At 39.0% G+C, this 25,525-nt stretch overlaps 1 protein-coding gene across 4 annotated transcripts in view; it reads right to left on the reverse strand.

The window, feature by feature from the left end:
- PCCA (propionyl CoA carboxylase, alpha polypeptide) overlaps positions 1-25,525 on the reverse strand; it is a 461,774-nt gene that overhangs the window by 205,719 nt on the left and 230,530 nt on the right. For all 4 annotated transcript variants that reach the window (XM_011993783.1, XM_011993782.1, XM_011993781.1 and 1 more), the window contains 2 exons: positions 12,535-12,645; positions 2,913-3,015 (listed from right to left, as the gene is read on the reverse strand). In XM_011993783.1, the coding sequence (XP_011849173.1) occupies positions 2,913-3,015; positions 12,535-12,645 (214 nt within the window). The remainder of the gene's footprint in view (positions 1-2,912; positions 3,016-12,534; positions 12,646-25,525) is intronic.

A 25,525-nucleotide genomic window follows, 5' to 3' on the forward strand; every position in this document is an offset into this window, starting at 1 on the left:
CGCCCAGGCTGGAGTGCAGTGGCACGTTCTTGGCTCACTGCAACCTCCGTCTCCTGGGTTCAAGCAATTCTCCTGCCTCAGCCTCCCTAGTAGCTGGGATTACAGGCGCCTGCCACCATGCCTGGTTAATTTTTGTACTTATAGTAGAGATGAGGTTTCGCCTAGCTCAGGTCTGTAATCCCAGCACTTTGGGAGGCCAAGGCTGGCAAACTGGATTGCATGAGCCCAGGAGTTTGAGACTAGCCCAGACAACATGGTGAAACCTCATCTTTACAAAAAACACAGAAATCAGCCAGGCATGGTGGCATGTGACACTGAGGCAAGAGGATCACTGTAGCCCAGAAATTCAAGGCTGCAGTGAGTTATGACTGTGCCACTGCACTTCAGCCTGGGCAACAAAAGCAAGACTTCATCTCTCCAAAAAAAAAAAAAAAGAAGAAGAAGAAAAGAAAAGAAAAAAAATAGTTTACCAAACTTTCTAGTAGAAAACAATTTGAAGAAATTGCACTGCAGGTAGCACCACAAGCAAAAGGAGGCAGGGAGTGCACTGGAAGAGACGATGTACAGATAGAAGATAGAGTCGTCTGAGTTACACTCAAGTATCCCTTTGTTAAAACTGTACAGGTAAGGCTGGGTGCAGTGGCTCATGCCTATAATCCCAGCACTTTGGGAGGCCCAGGTGGGTGGACCACCTGAGGTCAGGAGTTCAAGACCAGCCTGGCCAACATGGTAAAACCCCATCTCTACTAAAAATACAAAAAAAAATTAGCCAGATGTGGTGGCGTATGCCTGTAGTCCCAACTACTCGGGAGGCTGAGGCAGGAGAATCGCTTGAACCCAGGAGATGAAGGCTGCAGTGAGCCCGAGATCGCACCACTGCACTCCAGCCTGGGCAACAGAGCAAGACTCTGTTTCAAAAAACAAAAACAAAAACTGTACAGGTAAGAAGTGTATATGTGTGTTTGTACATTTTACCTTAAAAAATTAACAAATGGGGAAAGTGTGGAGTGGGTAGAGGTAAAGATGAAACAAGGAAGGTAGATTTGTCACGGTTATTGAAGCTAGGTAATGAGTGCACGGGTGTTTAATATACTGCTGTTTATCTTGCACAAGTAATTCAAACCATATTCCCAGGATGACTCTAATTATGTAAAGTATAAATGCTACATGTATGTATATAAAAATACATATATACACACACATATATACATATATATACACTTTGAAGGGATTCTATCAAAATATTAAAAGTAATTATTGAATAATTATGGGATGACAGGTAATTTTTATTCTCCATCTTTTTAAGCCCTTTTCAGATTCTCCCACACAGTAAGGCAGCACTCTCTGAAAATAACTTGCATACATTTCTTAAAAATCAAACCAGTCATATTTAGCTACACTCAGAACTTCTGAAATAATCAAGGTCCAAATAACATCTGAAGGTAATTAGGATATGAATACTGCATTTATCAAAAGAATAATAAGAAATATGAAATTCAGGTTTTAAAACAAAAGCAACATTCTCTCCTACACACACATCCATCCAGACAAACGCTGTCCACAGAACTTGATGGTGGAAAGGCTCTCTGCCACGGTGGAAAGGCTCTCTGAGTTGAATAGCTGCTGCTAAGCACGTGTGGCTATGGAACAGCTGAAATGTAGCCACATTTCAGGTGACTTTGTAAAGGGTTCTTCCATTCACTTTAATCTTAATTGCCATACATGGCTAGTGCCTCCCATACTAGACAGCACAACTATAGGGAGAAAAAACAACCAAACAACAAGCACTGGGGTGTGCGGACACTGGGGGAGCAAGACCATTCAAATAAGACAACAAAATCCTGCTCGCGGGAAGTTTATATTGGGAAAGAAGTTTAATTTGGGAAAGAAGATATTAAACAGATGTACAAGCATATTCATGGTTCTATTGACGATTTTCCTCCCCCATCCAGTCATTCAGTCGTTTACTGATATTCTATATCCCCTCATCTCTCCCTGGTAGCTACCAAATCATAACTTTTACAAAGATGCACTGTAAGCTTCCTATTCTTTCTAGGTAAAGAGAGTAAGTGAAGAGTACCAACTACACTGAGAATTTTGGATTAAAACCGCATTAGCCACTAAGATACAGCCTAAATCCAATTTAGTTTCTCCTCTGCCTAATTCTTCAGCGGTAATTTCAGTTTCTGATTTGTGCTTTTCAAAGCTAGTTGGTCACCTTCCATCTTTTTCTTTCTTTTTCTTAATCTTTGTTCTTCCTCTTGTGAAAAAGTAAAAAGGAAAAGAAATTGAAGTAACAATTTATCAACAGCATGATTCCTTTAAAGGGATTGCTCCAGCAAGTAAACACACATTCATAATAAATAATCCTCTCTCTAGAAGCACCAATGACATTGAGGTTTTCTTTCTATTTATCCGGATATAAAGCATGTTCCCCTTTTACCTGGGTCACTAGGAAGCTAAAAGGCACACGTGCGCCTCACAAATGACTAACTCAACCTGGTGTTAATTCCTTCTTGTGTCTTCACTAGTTTCTGATATATATTTTTTTAACTGCCGAGATTCATTCCTACTTTTAATATACTTCTCCAAACGTTTTTCAAGATACATAAATAAAACAGAAATCATAAACACAAACTACTCGGACGGATTTCCCATCGGATTTCAGAATACCTTTTTAGGTCCAAATTAAAAGGGCCAAGATCCTTTTATCCTTTCTGAACTTAAAAAACTTGTTTAAACAAAATGTAAGCAATATCATATCTATACAGTGTGACTTTATTATACTTCTCCAAAGACCCATAAGATCTCTAGAACTGAGATCAGCCACATCTTTTATTAGTTATTTCCTATGTAGACTGGATTATCAATATAGTTCTGCTCATTTATTCTGTTTTAAATGATTACCATACCTTGAATTTTCTTGAAAATGTTGTGCTCTTAACTGGAAAGCCACAAACAATGACGATGCTATTGCCAATAACTGGTTCTTCTCGCTCTTGGTTAGCATGTGCCCTGAGGGAAATCAATCAACCAATCAATCAATCAATCATATATGTTAACATCTGTGCTTCTCTCCTATAGAATTACTAGTCATTCAAACAAGTATTTTATAGGGCATCTATTATGCAGCTCGGATTGTACTAGGCACTGGGGTGTGTGGACGTTGAGGGAACAATACCATTCAAATAAGACAACAAAATCCTGCCCACGGGAAGTTTATATTGGGAAAGAAGTTTAATTTGGGAAAGAAGATATTAAACAGATGCACAGAACAAAAACAATTAAAAAAAAAAAAATCCACACAGAGATCTCCAGGAAAAGCATAAGCTCCTCACATCTGCTTCTCTCTGTACCTTCCCAGCCCAGCTTCCCTGCTGAGGAAAGTGAGGATAGCGTGCAAGAAGCCCCAGTCCCTGGAGAAAAGGAGAGCGGCTGGTCAAGGACACAGACAAGGCAATGCTTTCTAGTGCAAAGATCCAAAGACTATCACGCCGTGATTCTTCTGCCTCTCTGCATGAATCCCAATCAACCAACCAATCTCTCTCCTCCTCTCACTCATACTATCTTCCTACCACTACACAGCTGGACCTGGAATAGTCGGCAGGCCGCGAAGGCCTGGGGTGAGTGACTGATTGAAGAATTTGCATAATTCTTCAAGAAGGTTGTGAGTCAAGGTAGGATTCTAATACTCCAGGGTCTATAGGTTAAAATGTCCCTTGACAGCTCTGTAACCTCATCACAAATCTAAAACTATTTATTTACCACAGTACTACATACAGATAGTAGAGTATTAAATAGGACAGTACGAGCAACTTGAATGCTGGCTCGTCAGCCATAAGGTGCTACTTTTACAGTCAACCCTCCATAGATTCAAATAACTGCAGGTTGAACATATTTGAGGAAAAAAAAATGTATTGTTGTCTGTATTGAACATGTGCAGGCTTTTTCTTCTTGTCATTTTTCCCAAAGCAATGCAGTATAACAATGATTTGTGTAGCATTTACATTGTATAAGCATTATAAGTAATCTAGAGATGATTTAAAGTACAGGGAGGATATGTGTTAGGTTATATGTAAATACAACACCAGGGACTTGAGCTTCTGTGGATTTCTGTATCTGAAAGGGTCCTACAACCAATCACCCACAGATACCAAGAAACAAATGTACGATTCAAAAAAAGAAAAAAAAAACTAGTTGCCTAAACTTATTTGGAAGAAATGAAGTAATTTAAACATTATGTCTAAAAATCACTCAAAATACAAATAAGACTAAAAACATTCAAAATTAAGATACAAACGCTTTCAATATCTACAGCACAATTTTCCACAGGGAAGTAATCTATCTGCTCCCTGAAGGGCAAGGAGAGCACAGGTAAGCCACCCTCTTTGAGATAAACCTAGACATTACATAAAACATAATACAAATAAGGGATCTACCAACTGGTTCTGGGAATTCAATCCTAGATCCTCACGATGGCCTAATAAACCATACTCTTACGGGCATTGCAAAGTTCCTCATTCTCCCCAGACACCTAAGCAGTGATGAAAACATCCCATATGATTACAAAATTACTCTATATGAGAAGTATTACAAAAATTTGGTCTCAGTCTTGTCAAAACACATAGTTGAGAAGAATAGTTCTCATAGCGTGACCTGCCAACAACTGGGAGTCCCCAGGAGTCCTTCCAAGGTCAAACGATTTTCATACAACTACTAAAACGTATTTGCTTTTTTAACTCTAGTTTTCTCAAGAGTATACCGCAGAGGTTCCCAGATCCAAGGGACACATATTGTGTGATGACATCACTGCTCTCATGTCAACACATAATAGATTTATTACTATTACTTTCAGAACAAATGAGTAAATATTTTCAAGTTCCTCAGTTTTAATTTATAATGTGACAAATATCAATACATATAATCACAAAAGCTCTCTGGAGTGTAAAAAGAACCAGTGCTTCTCAAACTTCACCAAACATCAGAATCACCTGGACTAAAGGTGCTGCGTGTGCTTCACCAGCAGACTGACTGGTAAAAGGTATGAGGGCAAGAGGTAATAATCTGCATTTCTAACAAGTTCCAGGGTGATGCTGATGCTACCAGTCAGCAGATTTCACTTTGAGTACAACTGTTCTGGACTGATATTGATCGAACTGTGTAAAGAAACTGTTTAGTAGTTCATGAAGCCAGCTTAATGTGTCATGTACAGCAAGACAAATTATCAGAGCACTTTAAACACAGTATTTTACATGACAATGTTGTGTGTGTTTATATGCGTGTATACTGTGGCCAGATGTAAAATGTATTTCTCATGGTGGTTCACAATCAAAGTCCTTTACAAGTCAGTTCTTTAGACACATATGCACAGTATATACCATCAGCAAGGGAAGAGGCAGTGCATTAGGGGAACCCATTCACTGCAAGATGCTCAATCAGTATTTCATCTAGTCTAACCAACTGTTAGTGCCCGGATCCAAGCAATATCAAGAGCGGTCTCCCAAATAAAATGGACCATCATTCATAACATCTCCCACGTAAACTGATATGATGCACGTCAACTTCAAGCATTTTATTGCTATTCCACTTCAAAAGGGGGGTACTCGGTTCCAACAGGCTCTGTATAAGAAGTCTGATCATAACTGACCTATTCTTATAACGATTCTAGCATAATGCTACTCCTGATCACAGGCCAGAGTGGCCTCGATCTCTGCAAGCTCCCCTGCAGCCTGATACTAAGTAAGGCGTGTCTTCCCTGGCTCTGACCTTTAGCTCCTTTTGAATGGTCTCCCCTGTTTGCCCTCTGGGGGCGGTGGACCAGTTTGGTGTTGAGTCAGACACACCGACACTGCATTCTGGGCTAGTAAGCTAAGGCAAATGTACCTCATTCCCTTTTCTGAGTAGCTTCTAATCTGTAAACCCTGCCTGGCTGCCATGAGGGGAGCTGGGAATGCATGCTGCCTGTTAACCTGCTGGAATGTAAGTCCCATGAGGGCAGCTCCTTTTTCTGTTCACTGATGAATCCTACGCACCTGAAACTTGGGGGCACAGTACGTATTTAAAAAGCTCTCCAATTCTTCCCACCCCTTTTGGCGAGTGTGAAAGTAAACCGAGTGCTGTAATCCAACACTTGGTTCCCCTCTCCCCCAAATCTGACGGAGAAGACTGAGAGGATGCTGCTGGGTGCATGTGGAATACAGGTGTTGAGGAGGCAGAAGGACTGAGCACTCCAGCCTCACATGCGGGACACATGCAGCCTCGAGCACTCTTCAGAGGAGCAAGTCACTTGCACTTGTTACAGGTCTAGATGGAGTTCTAAGGCTTTCTTAAACCCAGCTTGGAACGTTCACAGCACTCAAGCTTAGAGCCTCTACTGCGCTGTCAACGAGGCTGGGCACAGTGGGCTCTTCAGTGAGGACATGTCTGGAAAAAGCTGCAGCTCTTGGTTTTAAAAGCCTTAGGCTTTTTGACAATTTTACCTCTGTATTCCCAGAGCCTAGAGCACAACCTTTGATCCAACAGGCTCTATTAAGTATTTGTGACTGAAAGGAGAAAAACTTCCTCCTCACAACTATTACCTTCTTAAACTTCTGGGGACATAATTTCAAGTAAAAGTCCCAACCCGTATATGTTTATTATCTCCTCTCCTGTTCATTAAGCCATTAATTACTGGAGTTCAAAACCATGTAGCAGCACCCACAAGCTTTGTGACATGCCACTATGACCCTGATGCTACTGGCCACCCTCACTGGCATGATGCAGTTTTCAAGAAGCCTGACCTGCGTATTTCCCAAGTGGTTTTAAGTCTACCATTTATTTTAACAGCTATGCATTGGTTCCCATTAAATGTAGTGTTTTCTGGTTTTTCTGTGTGTTTGTTTTTGTTTTTTGAGACAGAGTTTTGCTTTTGTTGCCCAGGCTGGAGTGCAGTGGTGCGATCTTGGCTCACCACAACCTTTACCTCCTGGGTTCAAGCGATTCTCCTGCCTCAACCTCCTGAATAGCTGGGATTACATGCACATGCCACCACGCCCGGCTAATTTCGTATTTTTAGTAGAGACGGGGTTTCTCCAGGTTAGTCAGGCTGGTCTCGAATTCCCGACCTCAGGTGATCCACCCCACTCGGCCTCCCAAAGTGCTGGGATTACAGGCATAAGCCACCGCACCCGGCCATAGTGTTGTATTAAATAATGCGGATAGAGGTCCTGATTCTGAGCCAGGCCCGTTCTCTCTTTGTGGGCTATGGCTTGTTGACCATTGGCGGCTTTGTCTGTAGGGTAATGTGGCTGGACTATTTTGTTGGGGAATCTTTAGGTAATCTCACTGGGGGTTAGATGTTTCAAGGATCTTCTACTCTCATGTCTGTGCGTACCTGTGTGTCTGCCAGTATCCTGGGAACCAACTGAGGAATGAAGGCTGGGACAGGGAGTGTCACATTTAGTATGTCCATGTTCCCTCAATTCTTTGTCCTCCTGTGCCTGGTGCCCCTTTGTTTTTATCCTCTGCAGAGAAGAATCTGAAAGCTTTAACCAGGATGAGGGAGAGAGAGTCGCCTTACTCTGAAGAGTGAAGGAAGTGATATGGAGAAAACTTTACAGATATTTTAGGCCAGTAGTGCTCCTTTAGGAATTTCCCAGGGTACCTGGAGCTGATAATTATTGAGATTTCTGAAGGGTTCTGCAGTGGTAATGAGCTACTTCTCAGTTTCTCCATTGTCAGCTTAGAATTCAACTTTCTTAGGTTACTAAGTCAGTTAAGAATCATCTTTCAGTTTTTCATTTTACCAAATGCTATTCCCTTTCTTTTTCCTAGCGGGCTTGTGTCTTTAAAAAACTCAAGTCAGTAGATTTGGGGATAGGGCAAAAGAATGTGTATATTTTTAAGCTATCATCTTACCTCAAAACTGGTTAAAGTATTTTCTTTAGCAATTTCCTCAAAAGGAATATATATGGTAAAATAGTTCTGAATCCTTATTTAACTGAAAACAACTTTGTTTATATTGATGACGATATCTTAGCTGGGTATAGTACTCTTGAGTCAAATTCCTTCCTATGTAGCAGACACTATTCTAAGATTTCTAACTTCCAGTTTATAGAGAATGAACATAATCTCACTGTACATTCCTTGCATCTTCTTTCTTTTCTTCTGGAAGCTTTAAAAAAGTATTTTTTTATATGCCTAGTGGAGTTAATTTTTAAATTAATCCTGTCTGAATCTCAGTGACTCTTTCCAAGAGTACCTAACACTTTCTTAAGAACACTGAGAAAACATTCTCTATTATTTCTTTAAAAATATCCTTCATTCCCATTTTTCTTTTCATGGAACTCCTAGTATGCATTTATGTGTAAAATCTTCTGGATCTTCCCTCCATATCTCTTATCATTTTCCACATGATTTCATTCTCTTTACCTTTTTGCTACATATTTTGAGATACTTCCATTTATTCCTTTGAGTCACTAATTTGGATCTTAGTAGTGACCATCCTACCTTCCACATTGACTGCTGAATTGTTTTATTTAGAAAAATCACAGATTTTTAGTTCATTATGTCTTTCTCCTCTAATTCAGTATTTTTAAGTGTTCTTCCTATTTTTCAGTAAGCACAGTCATCTGCCTCCTACAACAGCAGCTCTAAAACTTAGCACCACCTGTCCTTAGTGAGTCTTCTAGGTCTTCCTCCCTAGATGAGTAATCCTTTTCCTTTTTACACCAGGGACTCTGCTCAATATGCAGGCCAAAGAGTCAGGCAGTGGTTTGCTGGTAAATGCTTAACAAACAACTGAGGTGTGTGGGAAGGAGAAAAGCCACAGGGTACAACCAATTTCCTTATAGTAAATACATTCTTCATGGCTGATTTCAAACCACCAACTTCAAAGGGGATTGGCTTATGAAGATGTGCACACATGGCTCTCACAAGTGCAGCCCAGCTCCCATGGAGAGTCCGTGGAGAGGTATTCCAATAGTCTAAATGCTACCTCATCCTTAAAGTCATTCTTGATTCCCTCAAATGGAACTGGGTTTTGGGTGTTTTTTGTTTTGTTTCGTTTTGTTTTCGTTTTTTGTTTTTGTTTTTGTTTTTGCTCTTCTATCAAGATACTTTGCTTACATCTTTACCAGGCACTTACTTTATCCTGTCCTGTAGTACAGTTGGTACTTTACATGACTATTTCTCTCATGATGTCAGCTCATTAAGAGCAGGTCAAATATACCCATCTTTGATTTTCTTCTACAGCCTACACCAATTATTTGTTGAATTAATGATTTAATTCAGTCCAAATATCATAGTAGTATTTTAAAAAGTGTAGACATACTTGACTAAATTCAACGGAAAAACAGGAGTATAATTAATTATATACTTTCTGTGTTGAATGAAATTTTTACCAGAAGATCTGTAACTTCTTAAAAGAAAGAGATAAATCTGACGATTTCTTTTGATGAGGCTCGAGGTTGAAGTATAGGAAAGTATCAGAGGAATAAGCCCAAAATGTTCATTATAGGCCAAATGAAATTATAGTTCTTAAAATATCTTCTTCCTCATATTCCATTTATTTTTCAGAATCAAGGGAAACAGCTTTTCAACATTCACATCTAAAGAAATGACAGAAATAATTTCTCATGTATCCTATTTTTTAATTTTAGAAGTAATCGTTTCAAAGTTTAACTCTAAGAATCTCTAGTAAAACTGTCTTAGTTTACATCCACATAAATGTGGGATAATAAACATATACAATAGAAAATGTTAATGCAGTCATAAAAATAGGTGCTTGCCTATGAATAGTGCCTAGGACAGCTGGACAGATGGGAAGCAGATGGGGAACCCCAAAGGGGCAAAATGACCTGGCCCCAAACATATGGAGAGGATCCTGGATTAACTGTAGTTACCACTTCCTGCGGTCTCTAGGGCACATATATCAAACAGTCAAAGACGATACAGTTTAATATATCTAAGACCTGATCTGGGGGGAAAATGGAGAATGAGAAATACTGCAATCTTTAAAAAAAAAAAATACTGCAATCTGAAGAAGAATGAGAGACAGTAACCATTCAAAGAACAAATGACATGAAAATAACGAGAAAATAAAATAAGAGGGAGACATTAAGAATGGCAAATATAGGAGTGTGTTTCTAAAATATTTAGAGGCAATATAACAACAAGTAGCAAACCCTGATTGAAAACATTTGTGATTTATGAATTTGAATCTCAGCATAACTCAAAGACTACTTAAATAGGAGTTGAATAAGCCTAGGTTCAATTCCTGGCATTAGTATCTTATTGGTCATTTAGCTTTACAGATATCTCAGAGCTCTAGTTTCCTCACATGTAAAATGAAGGCTGCAACTAAATAATTGCTAAAAGCAATGTATGACAATTTTTTAAATTGTGTTCCTATCTGGTCTAAGCATAAAAAACAAAATTATGGTGTCCAAGCTGTTAATTCCTTACCAAAAAAGAAATGTAATATATTATATGCATCACAGAAAACTGCAATACTTAGGTTTAAGTGCATTTCTGAGTTTGAAGGGGATCCCTTGTCTAGAGGATTTAGGATCCCTTGTCTAGAGGATTCTCTATTATTGCTAAAAGTCCAGCACATAGTAACCAACTCTGATTAGAAAATTTAAATGCCCCATTTTCTTCTTCTCTGGGATACTTTGCCATACATACATATATAGAGACTTACATATAAATGTGTATATGTGTATCTATATAAATACCCATACACGCATACATTTGTTCTAAAGGTTCTCTGTAGTTTTTCCCTGCTTTCTCCTTCTGCCCACTGTTTCCTGTCTTATCACTATCACTGAATTAGCCAGGCAGACATGAAAACATGCAAGTCCTAAGTCCACTTCAAAACGTACTACAACTTTTAATTAAAATTTTAGGAAGGACAAGAAACTAAATGTTAGTATCAAAATAGAAAGAACTGGTTATCTGGATACATGTATAAATGATTAAAAACATCCAAAGTAGCAGCCAGGTACGGTGGCTCATGCTTATAATCCCAGCACTTTGGGAGGCCGAGTCGGGCAGATCACAAGGTCAGGAGATCCAGTTCAAGCCTGGCCAACATGATGAAACCCTGTCTCTACTAAAAATACAAAAATTAGCCGGGTGTGGTGACACGCGCCTGTAATCCCAACTACTCGGGAGGCTACGGCAGGAGAATTGCTTGAAACGGGAAGGTGGAGTTGCAGTAAGCCAAGATCGTGCCACCGCACTCCAGCCTGGGCAAAAGAGCAAAACTTCACCTCAAAAAAAAAAAAAAAAAATTCCAAAGTAATCCTTTCTCATCAATACCATGGGTAAGATTTCTTTTTTTCATTAATTCAACAAATACTTAGTATCTATTACGTTTTGTGCTAGGGATAAAATGAAAAGCAATGACCTAAGGGGTTCTTAGCCTCATTAAACCAACAAATACTAAAAGAATAATCACGAAAGTATAAAACTACTATCTTGGTTGTATTTTATTTTGTATTTTTAAAATTCAAAAGTTTAGGAAAAACAACCTAATAAATCATTAGTTTTTGTTTTAAGATCCCAAATCAGAGCCATTCTTCATTTGCCTTAATACTAGTGATAAAACTCTATAACACTACAGTTTTAAAAGAATATTCAAATCAGTTATCTCTGTTGAGTCTTATGAAAACTCTGTATTATAAATTCTGAGTGGAAAACTGCTTTATAAATGCATTCAACAACTCAACGACATCAACTTGGCCTGAATCTATATATAGCTCCTAACATGAATGTGAGTCATTTTACATTAAAACACTTTAATGGATATAAAGAACACCTGGAATGTGGGACAGACTCTAACCTTCACACATCACTAGCTCATTAAAAATGTATGCAGAGGCTTTCACCTGAATAACATTTCTATTAAGTCTCATCTAAATCTTGTTTATCTTTCTATATCTTATGTTAACTATATTCTGAATGCTCACTAAAGGGTTTTCTCTATCTCTCACTTGATGAGCAATTTTTCTACTACCTGGAAATGCTCACTGAGAACTTTGCAGTGTTAATTTCACATTCCACTCATTACTTTATTCAAAACTTCATTTTTCAGAATAAAATCATCATCTTCCTAGATTTTCATTAATAGGACTAGAATCTGGTTTTCTGAAATATTCTGTGCTATTTTCACAAACATATCTTTTAACAATCACTTTAGAAGAGTTCCTTATATACTCACCTCAGTAGAAAATACAAATCTGATTTGATTTTCAGAAACCAAAAAGGTAGGCTAATCATCTATCTACATGTTTTGCTTCAAAACACTGGACTCATAGAACATTCCATATGGTTGAATTCTGCCCCCCACAAGACTGCAGATTATCACACTCATGAGTCATCCATAAATACTCAAAATCATGAATGTAAACAGTCTTGCATGTTCTAAAAATGCTAATTAAGTATAACATAAGCCAAAAGGCCTTAATTTCAAAATAGAATGAAATTATGTATTACAATAAAGTATAAAAATAACAACTTTAAAACACTAAAATATTTTTACTGCATACAAACCTTTGAAGCCATCAGGATACACGTCAGAGAGAAATTTGGTGCTGATGTCTCCTTTTACAAAGCGTGAGTTGATTATCACCTCTCGAAGTAATGCAATATTATGTGTAACACCTAAAAATAAAATGATATCAAATTGAAGAACAATGAATCAGTGAAAAATTGAATTCTGATAATGTGGGGAAATTTATCATCATTGTTCTATGACCTAGCAGAAACCATTCAAGAAACTTATTTCCTTGACTTCTATTAACAACAAAAAATATCTGAACTTGTGGTATCAATAAAACAGTAAATATAAACTTAAGAAGCTTCGTATTGCCAAGTCAAGTCAACAGGCTGTGTTAGGGTGGTGCAAAAGTAATTGTGGTTTGGGGCCATGAATTTTAAATCATCAAAACTAGGCTGAAACACATTTTTATCAATCAAAATAGGAACCATTACATCAGCTCCTTTTTCTCAGTAAGAAATAAGTTTGTTTATTCCTGTAGCGTAAAAATCCATGCTTTGGGATTTGGCGGACTCTTGGAGAGCATTTTTTGCATCCTGCTGGTTGTGGGAGCATTTTCCCTGCAAAAAGTTGTTGAGATGCTTGAAGTGGTGGTCAGCTGGTAAGAGGTCAGGTGAATATGCCGGATGAGGCAAAACTTCATAGCCCAACTCGTTCAAATTTTAAGCACTGGTTGTCGAACGTGCAGTTGGGTGCTGTCATGGAGAAAACATGGGCCCTTTCCATTGACCAACACCAGCTGCAGGCATTGCAGTTTTGGGTGTATCTCATAGATTTGCTGGGCATGCTTCTCAGATGTAATGGTTTCACCAGGATTCAGAAAGCTGTAGTGGATCAGACCAACAACAGACCACCCAACAGTGACCATGACCTTCTTTTGGTGCTAGTTTGACTTTGGGAAGTGCTTTGGGGCTTCTTCTTGGTCTAGTCATTGAGCTGATCATCGCTGGCTGTCATATAAAATCCACTTTTCCTCACACGTCACAATCCAAAAAATGGTTCATTGCTGTGTAGAACAGGAAAAGACTACACTTCAAAATGACGATTTTTTAAATTTTCAGTCAGCTCATGAGGCACCCACTTGTGGAGCTTTTTCATCTTTCCAATTTGCTTCAACTGCCAAATGACCGTAGAATGGTTGACACTAAGTTCTTCAGCAACTTCTCATGTAGTTATAAAAGGATCAGCTTTGACGACTGCTCTCAATTGGTTGCTATCAACTTCCAAAGGCTGGCCACTAAGCTCCTCATCTTCAAGGTTCTCATCTCCTTCGCAAAACTTCTTGAACCATCACTGCACTGTATGTTCATTAGCAGTTCCTGGGCCAAATGCGTTGCTGACATGCAAAGTTGTCTCTGCTCTTTACGTCCCATTTTGAACTCAAATAAGAAAATTGCTCATATTTGCTTTTTGTCTAACATCATTTCCATACTCTAAATATAAAATAAACAGCAAGTATTAAGTCATTAGCAAAAAAGAAACAAAGCAAGAAATGTACATTAAAATGATGTATAACATAACCACATCTATTTAAGAATGTATTCCAATATCAAACAGCAAATTTCAGCAATGCAAAAACAGCAATTATATTTGCACCAACCTAATAAATGTCGTTACAATAAATGGTACTAGAACAACCAGCTAACCATTTGGACCAAAAAAAAGCCAGGCATGGTGGCTCACACTTGTAATCCCAGCACTTTGGGAGGCCGAGGCAAGCAGATCATGAGGTAAGGAGTTCAAGACCAGCCTGGCCAACACAGTGAAACCCCATCTCTACTAAAAATACAAAAATTAGCTGGGCGTGGTAGCAGGTGCCTGTAATCCCAGCTACTTGGGAGGCTGAGGCAGGAGAATCACTTGAACCTGGGAGGTGGAGGTTGCAGTGAGCACAGATCACACCACTGCACTTCAGCCTCAGCGAAAGAGCTAGACACCATCTCAAAAAAAAAAAAAAAATTAACCTCAACCCTAACACCTAACAACACAGACAAAAAATTAACTCCAAATGAATCACAAACCTAAAACTATTTTAATAACTATAATAGAAAATATGGAGGAAAAATCTGTTACCTTAAGGTAGGCAACAGATTCTTAGTACACAAAAACCATGAACTATAAAAATATTGACAAACTGTACATCATCAAACTTAAAGTCTGCTCCTCAAAAGAGGCAATTAAGAAAATAAAATGACAAACTATAGCCTGAGAGAAAATATTCACATTAAATATATTATTATTACTATATATATATATATATTTTTTTTTTTTTTTTTGAGACAGGGTCTCACTCTATCGCCTAGGTCAGAGTGCAGTGGTGCAATCTTGGCTCACTGAAGCTTCAACCTCCCAGGCTCAGGGATCCTCCTGTCTCAGTCTCCCAACTAGCTGGGACCACAGGTGCATGCCACCATGCCCAGCTAATTTGTTTTGTTTTGTTTTCTTTGAGACGGAGTCTTGCTCTGTTGCCAGGGTAGAGTGCAATGGCACAATCTCCGCTCACTGCAACCTCTGCCTCCCGGGTTCAAGCGATTCTCCTCCCTCAGCCTCCTGAGTAGCTGGGATTACAGGAACACGCCACCACACCCAGTTAATTTTTGTATTTTTACTAGAGATGGGTTTTCACCATGTTGGCCAGGTTGGTCTCTATCTCCCGACCTCGTGATCTGCCCGCCTTGGCCTCCTGAAGTGCTAGGATTACAGGCATGAGCCACGGCACCCGGCCGCCCAGCTAATTTTTGTATTTTTTTGTAGAGACACGTTTTTGCTATGTTGCCCAGGCTGGTCTCGAACTCCTGGGCTCAAGTGATCCACCCACCTTGGCCTCCCAAAGTACTAGGATTACAGGCATAAGCCACCAATTCTGGCCCACAATATATATATTGGACAAGGGAGTTGTATCTACAAATATACAAAGAATACTTACAACACAATTATAAGACGAAAAACCAACCAAGTAAAAAAAAAAACAGTCAACATGTCCACTAAGCATAGGAAAAATTGTTCAACATCATTATTGTTAAAGAAATACAATGAGCTGCCACCAGTATACCAATTTAGATGGCCAAAGTGAAAAGACAGATAATAGCAAGTGCCAGTCAGGATATGAAACAAGGAGAATTGTCACACTGTGGTGGCAATATAAAATGATACACATACTTTGGAACAGTTTGGTAGTTTCTGGAAAAGTTAAACATATACTCACTGATTCAGACAACTCACTCCTGTGTATTAAGTCAAGTTAAATAAAAACATATGTCTGTACAAAGACTTACATACAAAGTTTAATAGCAGCTTTATTTACTATAATCAAAACCTAGAAACAATTAAATCTCCATCAACAGGCAAATGAATTAACAAAAGTGGGTTTGTCCATACAATGGAATTCTATTCCACATATACACAAAAAGAGTCAATAACATATGAAATAACAAGGATGAATCTAAAAATAATTATGCTGAGTTTAAAAAGCAAGACCAAAAATAATGCATAATAATGTATAATTCCATTAATATAAAATTTTAGGACATGCAAACGAGCCTACAGCAACAGAAAGCAGATCATGCGATTACACTGGGAAAGGGGTAGAGGGAGGGTAAATGGCAAAGACCATAAGGAAACTCCGGGAGGTGAAAGAAGCGTTCAACACCATGGCTGTGGTAATGGTTTCACAGGTGGATATGTATGTCAAAACTCATAAAATTGAATACTTTGAATATTAGAAATTTATTATGTCAAGTATACCTCAATAAGTCATTTTTTAAAGATGCATGTAATCTAGTAGACAAAAATTGAGCCTAGTACACAATGACAATTTCAAAGTACAGGTGATGACTGAATAACATGAGCGTTAGGGGTGCCGACCTCCTGCACATACAAAAATCCACACATAACTTTTGATGCCCCCAAAAAAGTAAACACTAATAACATACTGTTGACTGAAACCCATGCTGAAAATATAGTCGATTACACGTTTCGTACATTATATATATTAAATACTGTAGTCTTGCAATAAAGCTAATGTTATGAAGCAAATCATAAGAGAAAATATGTTTACTATTCATCAAGTGGAAGTGGATCATCGTAATAGTCTCCCTCCTCCTCTTCATGTTGAGTAGACTGAGGAGAAGGAGGAAGAGGAGAGGCTGGTCTTGCTGTCTCAGGGGTTGCAGAGGCAGGAGAGGTGGAGGAGGTGGAAGGGGAGGTAGGAGAGGCGGCACACTCAGTATAACTTTATGAATATACTTTGTAATTTTTCTCTGCTTTTGCTTTTTCATTTCTCTAAAAATGTTTCTCTATGAGTTCAATCCTTTTTCTACTGTTTGTGTTAGTTTTACTGCCAGTATCACGGAAGGGTCTATGTCATAAAATAAGTCAACATCAGTCTTGAGTAATCGGAATCCTTCTGCCACACTCTGATGTGAGCCTGTTTTCTGGCATTGCTTCTTCTATGTCTTCTTCCTCATCATCTGGCGCTGATTCGGAAGCATTTATCTGCATCAAGTCATTTTCTGTTAATTCCTTGGGTGAAGTGTCTGTTCACTCTTGGATTCCTCTAAGATCCGTACCTTAAAACCCTTTACCCCCCACTCCACCTTTCATGTCAAATCCACAATCTCTTTCATGATTTCCTTGGTTGCCTCTTTCATAAATCCTGTGAAGTCATGCACAACATCCAGACAAAGTTTTCTCCAGCAAAAATTTTGGGCTTGACAGCTTTCACAGCTTTTTATATGACAACAATGCATCTTCAGTGCTGTAATCTTTCCAGACTTTTTCTCTTCCACGGTGTCGATGATCCTTTCCATATAGCACTATGGATAACGAGCCTGAAAGGTCCTTACAATACCCTGAGCTAGAGGCTGAATTAGACTTGTTGGGTTTGGGGAGAAGCAGGCCACTTCGATGCCTTCGATGTTAAACATGTGTTCTGGGTGGCTGGGGCATTGTCCATATCAAAAGAACTTCAGAAGACAGTCTCTTACTGGCAAGGCACTTCCGGACTTTAGGGACCAAGCATCAATGGAATCAATCCATAAAAACGGTTCTCACGGTCCAGGCCTTCTTGTTGTACAATCAGAAGACTGGCAGCCAGTGCGTATCATTTTCCTTCACGGCGAGGAGATGAGCAGCTTCACAGATAAGTGCAGATCGTAAACCTGACTGCCTTTGCACAGAACAACAGACAGAGTTAGCCTCTTCCTCACTGTCTTAACTCCTCGTGCTTGCTTCTTTTCCTTACTAAGAAATGTTCCCTGTGGCTTTTTTCCCCCCAGATAAGGCACTTGTGTTTGCATTAAAAACCTGCTCAGCAGATATCCTTTCTCTTCAATGATTTTCTTAACGGTGTCTTGGAACTCATCTGGTGCTTCTCGGTTGGCAGAAGCAGCTTCCCCTTCACATTTTGTCTTCACATTTTAAAGCCAAATCTCTTTCTAAAATTATCAAACCATCCTTGGTTGGCAATACATTATCCAGCTTTATATCCCTCCACCTTCCTTTTGCTTCAAGTTGCCATATAACAACTTCACTTTTCCCATAGACAGTCATATTCGAGTCTATGGGAATGCCTTTCTTATAGCAATCCTCCACACACATAAAAGCTGCATCTTCAATATGAAATGAAAGGTGTTTCACAAAAAGTGCAAGATTTTCACACCTGCTGGTGTAGTTGCAGCAAGTGCTTCATGAATTTCATTTTATTTTCTTTTACAATGGTCCTTACATGGGATTCATTTATCTTGAAATGACAGGAAACTATATCTGCAGACCTCAAGCTACCACCCATTATCAAGTAATTCAACTTTTTCTCATAATGTCATGACTTTTCTCTGTTTCTTGGGAGGACCTCCAGCATTACTAGTAGCACTTTGTATGGATTCCATGGTGTTATTCAAGGTTTATGGTTTGCACTAAACATGATGAAAACTATGCCAGAACCATAAGCGATGACTTTTTACTGCCATACGCAATTTACTGGAGAGAGAACTGATCACACGGTGGTGATTGGCATCGCACGGTGTTTTAAGCAGATACTCGCAACACTTGAGCTCACTCCAATAGCAACAGTAGGTGGCTCTGAAACTATATAGTAGTACAGTATGTATTACAGTGAAGCTATTACAGTGAAGCTTAACGTGGTTATGATTTCATGCTGTGTCTTTACTGTTTGTGTACATTTCTCTCTGCTTTGAATGGCACCATGTATGGTCTCTGTGTAAGTTTTGATAAATGTTAACTTTTATAATAGATTTGTGTATATTTTATAATAGCAAATGATGAAATAGACTAGTATCTCTCTATATTTTATGTATTCATGACATACCTTTTTCTTTCTTTGGTACTTCTAGGCTATATGGTTTGTCTGAAAGCTTTTTCAAATTGTCACAAATCTTCAAATAATTTTAGAATATATTTATTGAAAAAAAAATCCAGGATAAATGGACTTGCACAGTTCAAACCAGTGTTGTTCAAGGGTCAACTGTGAAATCAAATCGGTAACCGCCACAAGAGGATACTAATAGTGTTGGGAGAGTTCGAGAATGCAGGAAGGCTTCATGAAGAATGAAGTATCTAATCTTGGTCATCCAGATTACAAAGATGTTACACAGGAGTGAAAGGAAATGGGAGGAAGCATGTCACATCCAGGGAAGGCAGGAATTACATCAGGCTTCCACAACACGAGCAGGTGACTGCAGCATGACAGCTGAAGTTAAAGTAAACAGAGGTTTGTTCATTCCTTCCTATTTCTTTAGTCCACTTTTGTATGGTTCTAATCTGTACCATTACGCTGCATAAGAAACCTACAAATTATGATTCTGATCTTACTATTAAAGTCACACAGAATCCCTACTTTTGCAACAATAACCATAAAGTAAGGAAAGAATCAGATAGTCAAGTTCAAATACCAGGTCTACCTCTTACCTGAGGTAAGTTAGTTAACCTCTCAAAGCTTTAGTTTCCTCATTTGTAAACTGATAACAATAATGGAACCTATTATGCATAATTGTTATCAGGTATAAATGAGATAATGCTTAATGTAATGCCAGGCTCTCAAAAGAGAATATTACTATCCTGTTACATGGGAATAAACAAAGAACATGAGACAAAATGTAATTAATGAAACATCAGACATAAGTTTTCCTGCATCCTAAGCTTCAGCACTGACCTACGTAACTTCCAGTTTTGTTTTCTGTTAAGAATGGAGCTCCTGGTCAGGCACAGTGGCTCACACCTATAATCTCAGCACTCTGGGAGGCCGAGGAGGGCAGATCACGAGGTCAGCAGTTTGAGACCAGCCTGGCCAATATGGTGAAACCTCGTCTCTTCTAAAAATACAATAATTAGCCAGGTGTGGTGGCAGGCGCCTGTAATCCCACTACTCGGGAGGCTGAGGCAGGAGAATCGCTTGAACCCGGAAGGCAGAGGTTGCAGTGAGCTGAGACCGCACCATTGTACTCCAGCCTGGGTGACAGAGTGAGACTCCATCTCAAAAAAAAAAAAAAAAAAAAAGCTCCTGAAATCTAAGTTTATACCTATATCTATTTGGAAGGTGTAACTTTCCTGTAACACAATGGTTGGCAAAATATGGCCTGAAGGCCAAATCTAGCCTTCTACCTATTTTGTAAATAAAGTTTTATTAGAACACAGCCAGCCTGGTTTGTTTACATGTGGCTGTTTTCATGTTGTTAACAGTAGAGTCAAGCAGTTGTAACAGAAACCTTGTATCCCACAAAGTCTAAAACATTTACTATCTAGCCCTTTAATCTGAGCAAATCTATCTATATCCATCAACATTTATTCTACACCTATTACTCATGCAGTAATTAGATATCATGGGAAGGAAAATGAGAGCACACAATATGGTACCTGCTCTTGGCAAACTGCACAACTAATAATAGAATAAGTAAACTACAAAGATAAATGGGACCTTAAAAATGAGAAAACTGTGCTCGGTGCAGTGGCTCACACCTTTAAGTCCAGCACTTTGGGAGGCCAAGGTGAGAGATCACTTGAGGTCAGGAGTTCAAGACCAGCCTGGGCAACATAGCAAGGCCCTGTCTCTACAAAAAATAAAAACAGAAAATTAGCTGGGAATGGTGTCATATGCCTACAGTCCCAGGTACTTGGGAGGCTGAGGCAGGAGGATCACTTGAGCCCAGGACTTCGAGGTTATAGTAAGCTATGATTGCACCGCTGCACCCAAGTCTGGGCAACAGAGAAAGACCCTATCTCTAAAAGAAAAAAATAAAAAATTTTTAAAAAACAGAAAAAAAAAAAGAAAATTGTAATCCAGAGAGACTGAATAGTTTACCTAATGTTTAGTACATTACACATCACAACAGTTACATATATATAATTATATATAAACAATTTTTAAGATGTAGAGGTTTATTGTGACAGACTGCTAGTTTCTCCTAAAACCTGCTTTTCATTTTTCCACAGTAATAGAGTTTTGGCTGAGCAAAAAACACCCAGACACAGACTCTACTTTCCCATCTAGCTTGTAGCTAGGCATGACAAACTAATTCCTAGAAAAAGGAAGGTAAGCTAAAGTGAAGTACGCAACTTCTGACTCACTCACTTATTTTAAAATTGCTTGCTTGGGCTTCCTTTCTTCTCCTCCTATTATGGGTTTCCAACATGTCAGAAACTCAGTTTTGGCAATTCAAATGGAGTGGCACATCAGGATGGGTGTGTGTATCTTTGAATGACCTCATGAGGCTGACTTGCCCTCCTAGCAGCATGGACCAGACAGTTACATGAGAGATAAATAAATGTCTCTCTTATTTATCCCACTGGATTTATAAGTCTTTGTTACAGCAGGTTATCCTGTACCCTAGTGCATGTGTCTGAGTGAGCAGGGCACACCTTTTCAATATGACTTTCCATCTGTAAGCTAGCCAATGATAAAAGCTTAACACGTATACCTGCCCAGGCATTTTCCTATGCATCTCTTTTATACTAGACCATATCTACAACCATATGGAAAATCCTGAGCATTTCCGTTCCTGACTCAACAGATCCTATGTATCTAAATTTTATAAAAGCTAATCTCAATTTATGAAAACTACCTCAAAACATTTAGAAAACTTTCACAAATTCAAATTAATCCTATTCCTTTAGATACATGAATATTCCATAGAAAAAGTTACATACATCAGAATCGATCATATCGTTCACTACATACATATAGATACCTTATAGATTGCTTTATGTACACACACACACAGATCTTCTATAGCACATGCCCACGAGATACACACAGCTATTTCATGCTTCTCCTGTGGGTAATGATTTACTTGGTCCATATACAATAACTGATGTTTCGGAGGGCTTTAGTAAGTTTTTTTTTTTTTTAATGAGAAACATAGTAGAAGTCATCTGAAATTTCCAATGACATCAATATACCTAAGAAATCATTGAAAAAATGTGGTGTTGCTTTTGGATAGATGAAAATGAAGAGCAATTGAAGGCAATATGCTAGTATGCTTAGAAAGAACAATTAGGCAGGCAAAAACATAAAAAGCTCCTTGAAAGAGATCAGGCTAAATAAAACATGGGAAATTAATCCCTTGATCATGTTTCACAAAGAGACAAACTACAGTGCTTTTGAAAAAGAAAAGAGGTATCACTTGCCAGAAAGGTTCACCTGCATAGGAAATGACAGCTTTGGTGTTTCAGAAAGAGGAAAGCATTTGAGACTTACACAGATTTTCCTGGCTGGGAAGGAAAACAGAAAGATGAGAAGGACCCAAAGATGAGTAGCTAAGGTTATGGTAACATTAGGGAGGAATTAAGCTCACACCTGTAATCCCAGCCCTTTGGGAGGCTGAGGCAGGAGGACTGCTTGAGGCCAGGAGTTTGTGACCAGCCTGGACAATGTAGTAAGACCCTACCTCAACAAAAAATTTAAAAATAAGCTGGGTAGGGTGGCACACCTGTAGTCCCAGCTACTCAGGAGTCAGAGGTAGGGGGATCACTTGAATCCAGGAGTTTGAGGCTGCGGTGAGCTATAATAGTGCCACTGCACTCCAGCCTAGGCAACACAGAGAGGCCCTATCTCTGGTTACAAAAGAGAGAGAGAGAGATTTCATTGTGGTAAAAAGCAAATGATTACCACCAGGTATTCCTGTGGAGAGGAATGAAGGAAAACACCATGGTCTGAGTATGAGCAAAGGAGAGAATGGTGCTGAGTGCAGTGAAAAGGCCAAAAGGCATTCAGGGTGTGATAGGCCATGCACAGATTTCACATTCCCATCAGAGCAACTAGAATGGGAAGCAGGGCAGGTATGACTAGATTTACACAATCCAGAATCACTTAGGCTGTTATATGGAAAAGGGACTGGGGAAGGGCAAGAGGGAAGACTGAAAAATTCCTCAGGGGACAATTGCGGAGATATGCTGAAAAATGGCAAGGCTGAGGTCCACAGCTAGGACGCTGACAATACAGATGGGAGAAGTAGCTGGACTTGAGGGATATTCAGGAGGCAGGCAGGGACTGATGGCAAGAATGGGGAGATGAGGGCCAGGTGCAGTGGCTCATGCCTGTAAGTGCAACATTTTGGGAGACCAAGGCAGGTGGATCACTTGAGGTCAGGAGTTCAAGACCAGCCTAGGCAACATAGCAAAATCCCACCTCTACAATAAATACAAAAAATTAGCTGGGTGTGCTAGTGTGTGCCTATAGTCCCAGCTACCAAGGAGGTTGAGGTGGGAGGATCAGCTGAACCCTGGAAGTCAAGGCTGCAGTGAGCCCTGGGCCCACCACTGCATTCCAGCCTGGGTGACAGAGTAAGACCCTGTCTCAAAACAACAATAACAACTACAAAGAATGGGAAGATGAGTACAACACCCAAAGTTGTGACTCTGCAACATGAGAGAGGCTGCCATTTGCAGAGAAGAAACAGGTTGAGAGAAAAATAGCAGATTCATGGACAAGTTAAATTTGCAATGCCTGTGAGATGATGTCTGAATGATTAAGGTTCAGAAAAGCAGGCAGATTCGATGGTATACATCAGAAAACAGACGCTTCTAGTTATGGGGGGAACATCCCCCATATGTGAAGGAATCCAAAACAGGGTGAGACAGAGAAATGTGAAATAAAACTAGCAATATGCAAATCATTCATATATTACAATAAATCAAGTTCTGGAAAAAATAAGACTCTAAGGGAGGGACTGAAAGGGATGAAAGTTATTAGACCAAGGTACATCAATGATTTAATTTACCAAAAAAGTTGATCTTATGTACAAATTAATAATTCAGAATATTTCAATTTACAAGAGTTTTTGCAAAACAGTAGGTAAGGTAGCAGGAGTCTCAGGATTTTTGAACTTCCCTCCCCTCGTTAAATAGAAATAGTACAGTTCATTTTGGGAGGCCGAGGCGGGTGGATCACTCGAGGTCAGGAGTTGAGCCTAGCCTGACCAACATGGTGAAACCTTGTCTCTACTAAAAATACAAAAATTAGCTGGGTGTTGTGGCTGGCGCACCCCTGTAGTCCCAGCTACTTGGGAGGCTGAGGCAGGAGAATTGCTTGAACCTGGGAGGCAGAGGCTGCAGTGAGCCAAGATTGTGCCACAGCACTCCAGCCTGGGTGACAGAGTGAGACTCCATGTCAAAATAAAAAGAAAAAAGAAAGAAAGAAGTAATACTATTCAAATATATACTTAATATTTCATATTTAACTTTACTGGCTTTCACGTTACAGCCTATTGCTGGTATAAATTTTTTAGCTCCCTGTGTGGCCAATGTTAAAATAGTTGGAACCAAACTCTGTCATCACTAAAATACAACATAGCTTTCAGAAATAGTTAATGATAATTTGAACGAAAAAGAGATTATTTTCTGATGCCCCAAATTTGTGACTGATAACATTCAGAAAGTTAACATGCTTGCAGTTTCACAGGATAAATGATATGTTGTATTTGTCCTGCGTATCCAAAGCTGAAAAATAGGTGTTGATTTGAGAAAAATGTAACTCAAAGGAATTGAAAGCAAATATTAATTTACATTTTGGATATCAAAGAACAGAGCCATCAAGTACATAAATGAAGCATGGAATTTTAAAAAATCTTTCTACTTGAATAGCAAATACAGCATAGAAATACAGACTTTCATCTCACTAAATGATGTTTTAAGAATAAAATCAAAACACAAAACATTTTCTCTTTAATGTTTTCTAAATAAAATGTTATATATGACTATGTAAAACTAAATCGTTATCTTTTTTTCCTTCCTAAGGCCAATATGGTGAGATAATGGCTCATGGCAGACAACGAACACCTATGCCCCAACTAACTGTTCCCAAAGCTACTGTCCATTAATAAATCCTAAAGCCAAAAGAGGGTAATAATCAGAAAAGTATTTTATATCTAAGAGCTCAAAAGATCAGATAGATGGCAAGAATCACTGAAGCACTAAACAGGATCACATAGATTTGAAAGTTACCATTTTGCGTTTAGTTTCTTTCTTTCACATCCCAGGAAAGACAACACTATTTGGACAGATGCTTGTTTAAATAGTACGGGGACAGTAGAGGTATTCTTTGAGAGTTAGTTTACAACTTCAAGGATATTATTAATCACATACTCGTAAAAATTATGACTGGGAGGTGTGGACTGGGAGTCATGGATGACCTCTGGCAGAGTTCACCAGGTCCCATCTGTATGGGAAATCACCACCAGGCCACAGAGAAGAGGCCCCTAGGAGTGGCCTTCCCCTGACTGCCTGCTGGTTCCAAAACACTGCCCAGACATTAGCTAGACATGCTGCCAGGATCAAACAGAGGCCAAAAGCACTCTTATTTCATGAGGATTTCGAAATTCACTTTAACCGAATTACATTTTTGCTTCGAAGTTTCTCTATCTTAACAAAAGTTCACAATCAGCACAGGAAAAAAATATTCATATTTGAATAATTAAGCAGTTACCAAACAAGACAGTAGATTGTCTTACCTTTTCTGCCCTTCATAAAGCAAGT

The sequence above is a fragment of the Mandrillus leucophaeus genome, unplaced genomic scaffold (assembly GCF_000951045.1).
Source record: "Mandrillus leucophaeus isolate KB7577 unplaced genomic scaffold, Mleu.le_1.0 Scaffold434, whole genome shotgun sequence".
Classification (NCBI taxonomy): domain Eukaryota; kingdom Metazoa; phylum Chordata; class Mammalia; order Primates; family Cercopithecidae; genus Mandrillus; species Mandrillus leucophaeus.